This window comes from Moschus berezovskii, chromosome 19 (genome assembly GCF_049115385.1).
Source record: "Moschus berezovskii isolate FMDL1 chromosome 19, NW_MosBer_1.0, whole genome shotgun sequence".
NCBI classification, from domain to species: domain Eukaryota; kingdom Metazoa; phylum Chordata; class Mammalia; order Artiodactyla; family Moschidae; genus Moschus; species Moschus berezovskii.
The window spans coordinates 2,428,201-2,441,985 of NC_142478.1; the positions used below are offsets into that span (position 1 = coordinate 2,428,201).

Sequence of the window (13,785 nt, forward strand, 5' to 3'; positions counted from 1 at the left end):
GTAGAGTCATCTCTTTGGTTGTTCAAAAAGGTTGTTTGCTGTGACCAGTGTGTTCGCTTGACAGAACCCTGTTGGCCTTTGCCCTGCTTAATATTGTACTCTGAGGCCAAACTTGCATGTTGTTCTGGGTATCTCTTAACTTCCTACTTTTGTAGGAATCTTTTGATGAATCTTTTTTGGTGTTCTAGTATGTGTTGTAGGTCTTCATAAAACCGGTCAGCTTCAGCTTCTCTGGAATCAGCAATTAGGGCATAGACCCACTCCAGTATTCTTGCCTAGAGAATCCTATGGACAGAGGACTGGCAGGGTATAGTTCATAGTGTCAAAAAGACATGACTGAAGTGGCTTAATACACACTGTGTTGTTGAGTGGTTTGTCTTGCAAACGGGTTGCAGCCAAGTACTGCATTTCTGACTCTTGTTGATGATGAGGGCTACTCCATTTCTTCTAAGAGATTCTTACCCACAATAATAGATATAATGGTCATCTGAATTATTATAAAAGTTGCCCATTCCTGTCCTTAATTCACTGATTCCTAAGATGTTGATAGTCATTCATCTCCTGCTTGACCACAGCCAATTTACCTTGATTCATGGACCTAACATTCCAGGTTTTTATGCAGTTTTGGTTTTTAGGACATCAAACTTTACTTTCACCACCAGATACATCCACAACCGACTGTTGTTTCCACTTTGGCCCAGCCACTTCTACTTGAGCTGTTAGTAATTGCCCTCCAGTGGCATATTGGACACCTTCCAACCAGGGGAAAGGTGGGGGGACTCATATCGCAGTGAAATATCTTTTTGCCTTTTCATAGTGTCCATGGGGTTCTCCATGTAAGAATATTAGACTGGACTGCCATTTCCTTGTCCAGTAGAACACATTTTGTCAGAACTCTTTACTATGACCAGACTGTCTTGGATACTACTACGAATGAAGAGTACATGATGAATTTAGAGCCCAAACTTGACTTTGGATAGGTTACTAATGCCTTTGCTTCAAAACTTATTATTGAATAGTTGTTTATTTTTAAAAAGTCACCCAGTTTATTTATTTATTTATTTGTTTTTAGCAAATCCATTGTTTTTATTCATGAGGCAGAGGCTAGAGTAACCCATACAGTCATGATTTGGAAAAGTAATGTATTTGTTACTACTAGGGATTTTTTTTCCCTTGTGAAAAGTATGTAGAGGTAACCTCTTTCTTTGATTCAGATTTTAAAATTATAAAAGGAACTTGGTGTAAAATCACTGCAGACCTATATTTGGAAGTGCAATATTTTATGATTAGGAAATAAAGAGGTTTATATTCACTTGTCTTTTATTCAGTAGCTGTTGTACATTTATCTTTGAACTTCCAATTTGTTATCACAAGCATTTTAAAGTTTATATGCTATTTGCCAGATTTTTGCTAAAATGAATTTTTTTTTTTGGAACTTTAAATGCAAAGGATTTCTTTGTGCTTTTTTTTAAATGTTCCTTCTTTGAAACACAAATCCAACTGCTGAAAAAAGTTTTCCTTATTTCTTTATAAGGAAAGTATAAAAACTTCTGAAATAATTTTTTTGTGTCAACTTCTTTTGAGATCATGAAAATTAGGATTTTATTTTAGGTGTAGAAATGATCTTTGTAATTCATCATGATGGTTTATTAAAATCTATAATCCTATTAAATATTTCATGCTAGGTTTTGAAGTACTGTTGTGAAGTAATATTCTATAAAGATTAGGTATCTCTTAAAAATGGGTATTTAAATTTAATCTTTAGTTTGTAGTCTTTCAAATACCAATTTTACTTTTTTCCATTGACTTTTGATTTATTACAGATTCAGTTACAAAGTATTCATTTTAGTGCACTCTTTTTCCACTAAAATTTGTCTGTTAGAGCAGTTGTAGGTTTATAGACGAAGAGAGGGGCAGAGCAGAGTTCTTCCTGTGTGGTCTCTCTTCTTACAGCCTCTGCTGTTTTCAGCATCTTACATTAGTGTGGTGTATTTGTTATAGATTCTGAGGCAGTATCGATGCATTATTATTAACTGAAGGCCATAGTATTTAGTATGGTCTGCTCTTTGTGTTGTATATTCTGTGGGTTTTGACGATGTATAATGACATGTATCCACCATTATTCTCAAAGGCAGAGGTTCTTTTCTCAGCCCTGTCTAGTCTACTAATAAGCTCATCAAGGACATTCTTCACTTTCCTTATAGTGTTTTTGTTTTCTAGGATTTCTTTTTGATTTTTTTCTTAGACATTTCCATCTCTCTGTTTACATTACACATCTATTCTTTCATGCTGTCTACTTTATCCAGTAGAGCCCTGAGCATATTTATCATGATAGTGAAAGTGTTAGTCACTCAGTCGTGTCCAACTCTTGAGACCCCATGGACTGTAGATCACCAGGCTCCTCTGTCCATGGAATTGTCCAGGCAAGAATACTGGAGTGGGTTGCCATTTCCTTCTCCAGGTGATTTTCCTGACCCAGGGATTGAATCCATGTCTCTTGCATTGCAGGCAGACCCTTTACCATCTGAGCCACCAGGGAAACCCTGAATTTATCATAGTTGTTAAATTGTGTTTTAAGTTCCCAGTTTGATAAATGCGGCATCCCTGCCATATCTGGTTCCGATGCTTGGTCTGTCTCTTCAAGTTGTGTCTTTTGCCTTTTGGAATGCCTCCTAATTCTTTTCTTGATAGCCATATGTGATGTACCCAGTGAACTGCTATAAACAGGCCTTTAGAGATTTGGCAGTGAGATGTGGGGAAGGAACCCTTCTATATATGACTAGAAAGGTTTGTTAGTGAGCGTTTGACTCTGGACTGAGCTTCACAAGTGTTTCTCTGGTTTCTTTCTCCCTCCTAGGTGGAACTGGTTGGGCAGAGTGGGGCTGGAGTTGGGTATTTCTCTAACTTTAGTCAGTTGCTGCTGCTAAGTCACTTTAGTCGTGTCCGACTCTGCGTGACCCCACAGACGGAAGCCCACCAGGCTCCCCCGTCCCTGGGATTCTCCAGGCAAGAACACTGGAGTGGGTCGCCATTTCCTTCTCCAATGTGTGAAAGTGAAGTTGCTCAGTCATTTCCGACTGAGTGACCCCACGGACTGCAGCCTACCAGGCTCCTCCATCCATGGGATTTTGCAGGCAAGAGTACTGGAGTGGCTCGCCATTGCCTTCTCCGACTTTAGTCAGTTAGGCTCTGTTTAACTAGATTCTCCTGAGGGCAGATCTTGTTAATGTAACAGATCAGAATAAGCACAGCCCTTAGCAGGCAGCCATTGCTGTGTGTCATTATTCCCTGCCCTGTTACTAGGCAACAGGTTTTACTCAGCCATTGGTTGGTGCCACCTCACTGCCCCCTCCCCACCCCAAGCAACCAACTGTCCTGCCCAGCTATTGGTCAGCACCACAATGGGCCCTGCCCACAAGGAACTGTCAGTGAGGGATCATTAGGGAAGCGATTCAGCCAGGGTCAGTGATGTGGTGGTCATCAGGTGGAGCGTGAGGTAAGATGCAGATTCAGGCCTTCTGGAGGCCCTCCAGCTTACCCAGCCTTGGGCCAATGGGTGAACTGGTGGGCCCAGGGAGCAGGCTGGACTCTGTCCTGCAGGGCTCCAGAGCCCTCACTCAGGCCTTCCACGCTGAGGCTCGGGCCTTGAGGCATCAGTGAACCTGTCTGTGACCTAATAGCAGTGCCCGTTTGTCTGGGCCATAGTCTGTGAGATCTGGTCTCCCCTACTTGGGCAGCCTGAGGAGATTGAGGGCCAGTTGGGTTGGATGCCCGGCTCCCTCAGGGTAACGGGTGGGCAGAGTGTGGGGAACCTGGCCCTGAGGAGCTGTAGCTGAGCTCTGCCTCCTCTTAGCCAGGACTGGGGCCTCGGAGGGTGAAAGTTGTGCGTTGGGACTTTGCCCTTTCTTGTCAGAACAGAGTAACATTATTCTGTTAATAATAAACAAATAACATTCGTTTGGTAGAGATTTACAGGAAAATTGTTATCAGACCATGACCTGACCTCAAGAACAAAGGATCTGACACCAAGAAGTTTGCAACAACTAACTACCCATTCCTCAATTTTTGCTTTTAAAGGGGCTTGCTAAAAGCTTTCAGTAACTTTGTGGTTCTTAGGGTGTAGGCCACCCGTCTCCCTGTATGAATCTGTAATAAACCTTTCTCTGTTCCAAACTCTAATGTTTTAGTATTGATGGGTCTGTCTGTGCATCAGACACACAGACTTGCGATTCAGTAACATTAAGAACAGAGTACATTGGGTATTTCAAAATTGTTTCATTTCTCCTCTCCCTACAGAAGCTACAGGGGGTTCTTGTCTCATATTTACTGTGGAAACCTGTTTGAGCTTCTGGAGGAAATCTCCCAGTATTGTAGAATCCCCCTGTGAGTGGGTCCCCATGGAGTTTTTAACACTTAAATCTCCACATTGAGATTTTCCTACACTTGCACAAGTTCCCATGCGGTTTCCACTTGTGAGTCTCTGCTTCAATCAGCTGCACTTCCCTGTATTCTCCTTCTGATGTCTTCAGTCTTGGGGACGTGGTTTGCCCTGTGTTTTCTACAAGGGAAGCCAACTATTCATTTTTATGTTATGTTAAAACATGTACTTGAATCTTTTTTTTAAAAAAAACCTTTGAAATAAATTACTAGTAGAATACAGTTAATTGTAAAGACCTAGAAAATACCTACAATTCCTGGCAGATTTTTACTTTGGAATGTAGGTAGCACAATACGGTAAGAGCTGAGTTGTTGGATCTTTACCGTTTACCATGTGCATGTGTGCATGCTCAGTTGTTATCTGACTCTGCGATCCCTTTGGCTGTATGTAGCCCAGCCAGGCTCCTCTGTCCATGGAATTCTCCAGGCAAGAATACTGGCGTGGGTTGCCATTTCTTTTCTAGATGCTTATTTATAAGCTATTAAAGTATTTAATTCTCACAGCAGTCTTTCTTATGTAAGGTATTTTTATTATCCCCATTTTACAGTTGAGGAAGCCAAGACTTAGAGAAATTACAAAACGTGCCCAGGGTTTTACAAGCTAGCACATGGCAGAGCTGGGATTTGAAAACCACATTTCCTTGTGAGTTCACACTTTAAAATGAGAGCTGGGTGAGGAGGAAACGATACTTTGTAAATGATTATTTATTTATTTAAGTTTTGAAGTTACTGGTTGTGTTAATAGTCCTCTCTTCCCCTTTGGAAGAATGAGTATATTTGTGAAATCAAAGAAAGGTGTTGTTTTGGTTTTGGGGTGTTGTTTTTTGGGTTTTGGTTGTTTTTTTCTTTTTTTTTTTTTTTAGTTTTTTAAACAACTGTTAATCTTACTGGTTTCTGGAAGGGAGGTAAGGGTATAAAATAGTATATAACTTGATCCCCAAATAAGTTACTTACATAGTATTCAGAGCTGTCTATAAAAGTGAAAGTGTTAGTCACTCAGTTTTATCTGACTCTTTCAACCCCATAGACTGTAGCCCGCCAGGCTCCTCTGTCCATGGGATTCTCCAGGCAAGAATACTGGAGTGGGTTTCCATGGCCTCCGCCAGGGGATCTTCCCAACCCAGGGATCTAACGCAGGTCCCTTGCATTGCAGTCAGACTCTTTACCATCTGAGTCACCAGGATAGCCCAGAGCTATCTATATCATAAACCAATTCTGGTTTTTTAAATAATGGTCATATATTCAGACTGATCATCTTTTAAGATGTGTTTGTTTAGTTGAGTCTTTAGTTTTTAAATAAAGCAGCTTCCTCTCCTTACATCATTATGTTCTAAAGCCCTCTGATATTTTACATAATACATTCAAATGTGTGAATAATACATCATGCCGTTTATCTGATTTTACAAAAGGTTTTACAGATTTCAATACTGATAGTCTTATTAACACATAAGGAACAGATGTTTAACTCTAAAATAACCCCTAATAAAAGTAGTCCATCTGAGTGTACAGTCAGGCAGCCTTCCTGCCTGGGCTGCCACTGAATTTGTTTGAGTTGTTTGTAATTACTAGTTCTAATTACTAATAACTAATTACTAGTTACTAATTACTAGTATGAATTATTCATAGGTTAGATTAAGAAAAACCTCTTCTTTTTTAAGTAGTTTGAAACTATGATAATAGAATCGATTTTCTTTGTAACCTCCAAACAGAGCAACATTTTGCAGATGTCGTGCTCAGTGAAGAATTTCTCAACCTTGGCATTGAACAAGTGTGCAGCTTAATCTCAAGTGACAAACTTACCATTTCTTCAGAAGAGAAGGTAGGTGTATTTTTCTCTTTCTGGTGTACAGTGATATAGTATTTTTCCTTTTTTTTTTTTTTTTTTTTTTGCTTTGTTTTATGACAGCCAGTTTATCTTTGATCAGAAGTTGAGAAACTCAGCTGACTTGTTGGTTGTGTAAATGACTGTCTTCTCATTCCATAGGAGCGTCCCTAACTGTTTAGACACTGAAGTTTTGTACTGGACCCCACAGCAAGAGCTTGCACAGATTAAACTTGTCTGAAACAAAAGACCTTTTGGGAACTAGATTTCTTCTCACAGCTTAGATAGATACCTGGAAGAATTGTGATCTAAAACATAATATTCTCAAACCAAACTGATTTCATCATCTTGTGAGTTGGAAGACACCCAGGTGACAAAGTTTAACTGGTTCCACACTGAGCCTCTTCCTTTAGACTGGGCCCTGCAGCTGACACAGTATTCTCCCTATGTTTTCTTCCCCCACTGCCAGAGCCATGTGCCATTCCTTTGTCTGGCTGTATAGCCTTTCTCTCCAGATTTGAAGTTGCCGCTGTCAGCCACCTGCACCTTTCATATCAGTGGAGAGAGAAGCTTTTCAGTGGCTTTTATTCTTTGGATAGGTTTTATACCTTGTGGGAATCAGGGCACAAAAGCTTATGCACAGGCTGTGTTTCGAAGAAGTGAAACTTTAGTTTTTCCTTTTTATGCCTTGTTGTATAAACTTTAGTTGTCTTCCTCAAGGATATTCATCCTGCTTGGGGGCAAGACACATTTCTCATAATAGTTATCAAATGAAAAAATATGTGAATGTCATGAAATGTATAATCTTTTAACATCCCAGAAATATAGAGGAAGACACAACTATTCATGTTTAATAGATGTGTGTTGAGTTTCTACTGTGTACCCGATATTGCTATGGAATTCTGGATATTAGAAGATTGACAACATAAAATTCCTTAGTTATGACTAGCAAAACAACCAGTGAGGTAATAAATGATCACAGAATACTGTAGAGGATCCAATAGCATGTAATCATTCCTTGGATAGAGATTGGAATTCAGCATGACTCCAGTGTATGATCCGAGTATTTTTAAAGTGAGTATGAGTTTTCCAGGAAAACAGGATGGGTGGGAGTGAAAAGGGCAGTACAGGTAGAGGGAGCAGAATACATAAATATAAAGAGATGTGAAAAAATGATTGCATTTGGTAGGTTTAGTAGGATTAGAGCTTATAGTGTATCTTTATAGTTTATACTATAGTGCCTATACCAGAGAAGGCAATGGCACCCCACTCCAGTACTCTTGCCTGGGAAATCCCATGGACGAAGGAGTCTGGTAGGCTGCAGTCCATGGGGTCGCAAAGAGTTGAACTTGGCTGAGTGACTTCACTCACGTTTTGCTTTCGTGCATTGGAGAAGGAAATGGCAACTCACTCCAGTGTTCTTGCCTGGAGAATTCCATGGACAGGGGAGCCTGGTGGGCTGCCTTCTCTGGGATGGCACAGAGTTGGACACAACTGAGCGACTTCACTTTCACTTTTCACTTTCATGCATTGGAGAAGGAAATGGCAAACCACTCCGGTATTCCTGCCTGGAGAATCTCGGGGACAGAGGAGCCTGGTGGGCTGCCGTCTCTGGGTAAAACAGGGTCGGACACGACTGAAGCGACTTAGCAGCAGCAGCAGCATAGTGCCCATGCACTACAGAGTTTGTGTGTATAGGCACAGAGTTTGTGTGTGTAGGCACAGTGGCTGGAGACAAGATGGGAGATGACATAAAATACTTCCTCAGCCATGTTAAAGAAAATTGACTTTATCTTGGTGATGAAGAGCATCTGAAAAGTTCTTAGCAGTAGGAGAATGCCATAATACCTGCCCTGTAGACATGTCGTGGAGACTATTCTGGTTTTCTACTACTACATAACAACCTCACCAGCCATCTTCTTAGGCTCACAATCTGTGAACAGAATTCATCCAGGGCATATGGGGACAGTGTGTCTCTGCTCTACAGAGCCTGGGACTTCAGCTGGGTTGGCTTGACAGGTGGCATGGTTCTAACTGGAGCCACATACCTGAGGCTTCAGTCCCTTTGCACATGGCATCTTGTGTGTCTGGAACACCCAGGATAGTTCCTTCACTCAGTTGTCTGGCTCTTGGGCCAATTGTTGGCTGGTATTCTCCCACCCACTTATCTTTGTAATTGGCTTGGGTCTCTCATGGCATCTCACCACCAGTAATCAAACTTCTTACATGACATCTGGCTTCCCCTCAAAGGAGCATTTCAAGACACCAGAACAAATATGACTCCACAATACTGCCTCCACAACCTTCCCTGTTGGTTTCTCGGGGCCAACTTAGATTCCTGTGTGAGGTTACTGTATAATGTGTGGATGCTAGAGAAATTGTTTTACTTGGGACCATTTTTGGAGACTAGCTCTAAAATGGTGATGTGCATAATAGATCAAAAGTTGGGTGAGGGTCAGATGGGAGGATGCTGAAGTTACCAGTGTGCAGTTAAGATCTGGTTAGTGTAGGGTGGTAGAAAGAGAGGTGGAGAAGAGAGAGCAGAATCAAGAAACAGGAGATAAAATTGGCAGGACCCTGTTAATCTCTAGCATCTGGCACATAAAGGTACTTGTTGACTGAATGAATTGAAGAGGAATGTTAATTATAGTGTAGATTATTTTTAGTGTCTTGCTCTGTACTTGCAGTTCAGTTCAGTTCAGTTCAGTTGCTCAGTCGTATCCAACTCTCCGCGACCCCATGAATCACAGCACGCCAGGCCTCCCTGTCCATCACCCAACTCCCGGAGTTCACTCAAACTCATGTCCACAGAGTCGGTGATGCCATCCAGCCATCTCATTCTCTGTCGTCCCCTTCTCCCGCCCCCAACCTTTCCTAGGATCAGAGTCTTTTCCAGTGAGTCAACTCGTCGCATGAGGTGGCCAAAGTATTGCAGTTTCAGCTTTAGCATCAGTCCTTCCAATGAACACCCAGGACTGATCTCCTTTAGAATGGACTGGTTGGATCTCCTTGCAGTCCAAGGGACTCTAAAGAGTCTTCTCCAACACCACAGTTCAAAACCATCAATTCCTCGGCGATCAGCTTTCTTCACAGTCCAACTCTCATATCCATACATGACCGTGGGAAAAACCATAGCCTTGACTAGATGGACCTTTGTTGGCAAAGTAATGTCTCTGCTTTTTAACGTACTATCAAGGTTGGTCATAACTTTCCTTCCAAGGAGTAAGCGTCTTTTAATTTCGTGGCTGCAGTCAGCATCTGCAGTGATTTTGGAGCCCAAAAAAATAAAGTCTGACACTGTCTCCACTGTTTTTCCATCTATTTGCCATGAAGTGATGGGACCAGATGCCATGATCTTTGTTTTCTGAATGTTGAGTTTCAAGGCAACCTTTTCACTCTCCTCTTTCACTTTCATCAAGAGGCTTTTGAGTTCCTCTTCACTTTCTGCCATAAGGGTAGTGTTATCTGCATCTCTGAGGTTATTGATATTTCTCCCAGCAATCTTGATTCCAGCTTGTGCTTCTTCCAGCCCAGCGTTCCTCATGATGTACTCTGCATATAAGTTAAATAAGCAGGGTGACAATATACAGCCTTGACGTACTCCTTTTCCTATTTGGAACCAGTCTGTTGTTCCATGTCCAGTTCTGACTGTTGCTTCCTGACCTGCATACAGGATTCTCAAGAGGCAGGTCAGGTGGTCTGGTATTCCCATCTCTTTCAGAATGTTCCACAGTTTCTTGTGATCGACACAGTCAAAGGCTTTGGCATAGTCAATGAAGCAGAAATAGATGTTTTTCTGGAACTCTCTTGCTTTCTCCATGATCCAGCGGATGTTGGCAATTTGATCTCTGGAGCCTCTGCCTTTTCTAAAACCTGCTTGAACATCTGGGAGTTCACGGTTCACATATTGCTGAAGCCTGGCTTGGAGAATTTTGAGCATGACTTTACTAGCGTGTGAGATGAGTGCAATTGTGCGGTAATTTGAGCATTCTTTGGCATTCCCTTTCTTTGGGATTGGAATGAAGATTGACCTTTTCCAGTCCTGTGGCACTGCAGTACAATAGCCTAATTTTTGCTCCCTAGTTATTCATTTACATATTATCAAACATTTTCTGTTACCCTTTAAAGATTATTTGGTTATATTCTCATCAGTCTGGAAGGAAATTATGTGGTTAAATACCATCTTCTTAATAGCTTATTAACTTTCTCATAGGCATATGTTTTAATGCCATTATTATTTAGATTTTTAAGATTTTAAATATCACATTTTAATGTATTCTGCTGTTATGATGAAAGAAAGTTAATCTGTTCTGCAGATTATTTAGAAGTATGTGGTCCAGCATTTTGCAAACCCAAAGAAAAAGCCAAAAATGCTAAGAGTAGATGATTGTTATTCCAGGTATCACTTTGTTTTATTATTTGGGTGCTTTATTCAAAAGGGACTTGAGATTTTAATCTAGTAGAACCAAGTTCAGTTTGGAAAGGTTGTCAACAATGAAGCAGATCATATATCTTCAAATTATCACCTCTGTCACTGAAGTTCAAGAAGATTAGATAATGTATTTGGTGAAATACATAGTAAATACCCAGAGAAAAGTACTCACTAAATATATAAAAGCACTAAACATGCTTATTAAAGTATGTACTTAATTAAAAGTAGATCTACCATATGATCCAGCTGTCTCACTTCTGAGTGTATATCCAAAGGAAATGAAAACAGAGTCTTGGAATATCTACATTCCCCTTTGCTTTTTTACTATAACTAAGATGTGGAAACAACTTAAATGTCCATCAGTGGCTGTGTGGATAGAGTGGTGTTGAGTGAAAAAGCTGGCTTAAAATTCAACATTCATAAAACTAAATTCATGGCATCCATTCCCATCATTTCATGGGAAATAGATGGGGAAGAAGTGAAAACAGTGACAGATTTCATTTTCTTGGGCTCCGAAATCACTGCAGACAGTGACTGCAACCATGAAATTAAAAGATGCTTGCTTCTTGGAAGGAAAGTTATGATAAACCTAGACAGCATATTAAAAAGCAGAGACATTACTTTGTTGACAAAGGTCCATCTAGTCAAAGCTGTGGTTTTTCCAGTAGTCATGTATGGATGTGAGAGTTGGACCATAAAGAAAGCTGAGCACCAAGGAAATGATACTTTCTAATTGTGGTGTTGGAGAAGACTTGAGAGTCCCTTGGAGAGCAAGGATATCAAACCGTTCAATCCTAAAGGAAATCAACTCTGAATATTCATTGGAAGGACTGATGCTGAAGCACCAGTATTTTGGCCATCCACCTGATGTGAAGAGCCAGCTCACTGAGTATCAGCTCATGAGTATCAGCTCATCCTGATACTGGGAAAGATTGAAGGCAGGAGAAGAAGGGCATGGCAGAGGATGAGATGGTTGGATGGCATCACCGATTGAATGGACATGAGTTTGAGCAAAGTTTAACAGGTTCCACGCTGAACCTCTTCCTCTAGATTGGCCCCTGCAGCTTACACTTGGGGAGATGGTGAAGGACAGGGAGGCCTGGTGTGCTGCAGTCCACGGGGTCACAAAGAGTTGGACACAACTGAGTAACTAAACAACAACAGCATAGTCATGATTTGAAAAACTTAAAGTGTGGATAAAACTTGGATGTCTTAGCAAAAGTTTTATATAAAATGTAATCTCCTTGTATTTTATTCAGATACCTTGGTACATATAACTCATTACTTTTCTTTCCCCCATATTCTCTGCAAGGTATTTGAAGCAGTAATAGCTTGGGTGAATCATGACAAGGATGTGAGGCAAGAATTTATGGCTCGGCTGATGGAACATGTACGGTTACCTTTGCTTCCTCGGGAATATTTAGTTCAGGTAAAAGTGTTTGCAGAACACATAAGTATGCACTCACACCGTGTCACTGGGGCAATAGTATGTAGATTCCCGTTACACAGTGGTAACCAGGCATAGGACAGTGAATATACCTGATGTCCTCAGCAACTGCTGCCTCTTGGGCTACTTCCCAGTCTTAAAGTTTGCTTCTCCCCAGTATCTGATTTGCATAAGCAAGTACTGGAGCTTGTGGAAGCGTTGTCTGTGGTGATGTGAGTACATGCAGAAACCACACCTGTTGTTCTGTGTCATGTCTGCTTCTCTTTTGCCTTCCGATAGCCTCCTCTAATTAGTGAATGGAGTGGAATAGAATGGAATTCTAAGCTGAAGAAAACCAGGTTATTTGAAACAAATAGCAATAAATGGATCTTTAGTAGTCTCTGAACAATTTTAAATTGACTGTTTTATTGTTCGCGTTCCTTTATACTAGGGTCATTTCGACATTTTAATTTATAATTGACACCATCCAGTGAAACTCTTCTAAATTACTTGTTTTAACTGGAGGACAGTTGCTTTACAGTGTTGTGTCGGTCTCTGCCATTTACCAATTTGAACAAGCGTTTCTTTATTAGCATTAGATCCAAACATTTTAGAATTTTTGAAGCTTGTTTACTTGTTGTTACATGTGTAATCACTGGTACTCCGCCCTTAAGAAAATGAACAGAAAAAAAAAAAAGAAATCAGAAGAAGCCTATCCTGCACTTGAGGATAGGGATAGGAGGGACAAGATTTATTTGTGGTATAGGCACATTGTTATAAAGTATTTTGAATCACTTTACTGGATTTTTTTTTTTTTTTCAATTTTTAAAAGGTTGTCTTTATAATATTACCTCCCCTGCCTGAAGGACTCATTATCTCAATTTTCTAATTTTTCTTAATGTTTGGCTTAAACTGTTTCTTAATTTGGCTTAAAGATAACAAATAGATGAACATAGTACTACTAAAGATTATTCTATAACTGACATTGAAGTATATGATTTTCATTGCAGTTCTTCTGTATTACTTATATATTTTTCTCTGCAGACCAGATAGTCAAGCATTTTTTTTAGTGATATTTATAAACTTGCCTCTGTAACTTTTAGACTGAACCAGAAGATAGTTATTCTTTTTTCCTCTTCTTTACTTGTTTCTTTGTCATTTTATCATGAAGTAGCTATTCCCTCATAGCATGAGTCTGTTTTCTTCTTTCAGAGGGTTGAGGAAGAAGCACTGGTGAAGAATAGCAGTGCTTGCAAAGATTACCTCATTGAAGCTATGAAGTACCATCTGCTACCAACAGAGCAGCGTGTATTAATGAAGAGTGTCCGGACCCGACTGAGGACACCCATGAACCTTCCCAAAGTAGGATCTGCTGTTCATACCTGTTACTACCTCATCTGAAAGGCCCATAATGAGGCTTTTAATGTATTTTACTCATCTGAATTTCCATGTGCCCTGGAATTCATTATAGTATATGTAATTCAACTTCTTTTTTGATTTTGTCTGTGGAGGGTGGGCATTGTTTGACTCATTTAATCTTTATAAACCACATGATATTGCTCTTCTGGAACAGAGGTAACTGGTATTTATCCCTTCTGAGTTTCTTCAGGTCTAGTTAACAGCAGAGAGGATAATCAGAATATGTAGATCTAAAGATTTCTTTGTAAG

The 13,785-nt window shown here is 40.3% G+C and overlaps 1 protein-coding gene across 5 annotated transcripts in view; it reads left to right on the forward strand.

Moving 5' to 3' along the window:
* KLHL2 (kelch like family member 2) overlaps nt 1-13,785 on the forward strand; it is a 167,614-nt gene that overhangs the window by 130,999 nt on the left and 22,830 nt on the right. For all 5 annotated transcript variants that reach the window (XM_088827900.1, XM_055405729.2, XM_055405730.2 and 2 more), the window contains 3 exons: nt 6,147-6,256; nt 12,004-12,120; nt 13,330-13,479. In XM_088827900.1, the coding sequence (XP_088684026.1) occupies nt 6,147-6,256; nt 12,004-12,120; nt 13,330-13,479 (377 nt within the window). The remainder of the gene's footprint in view (nt 1-6,146; nt 6,257-12,003; nt 12,121-13,329; nt 13,480-13,785) is intronic.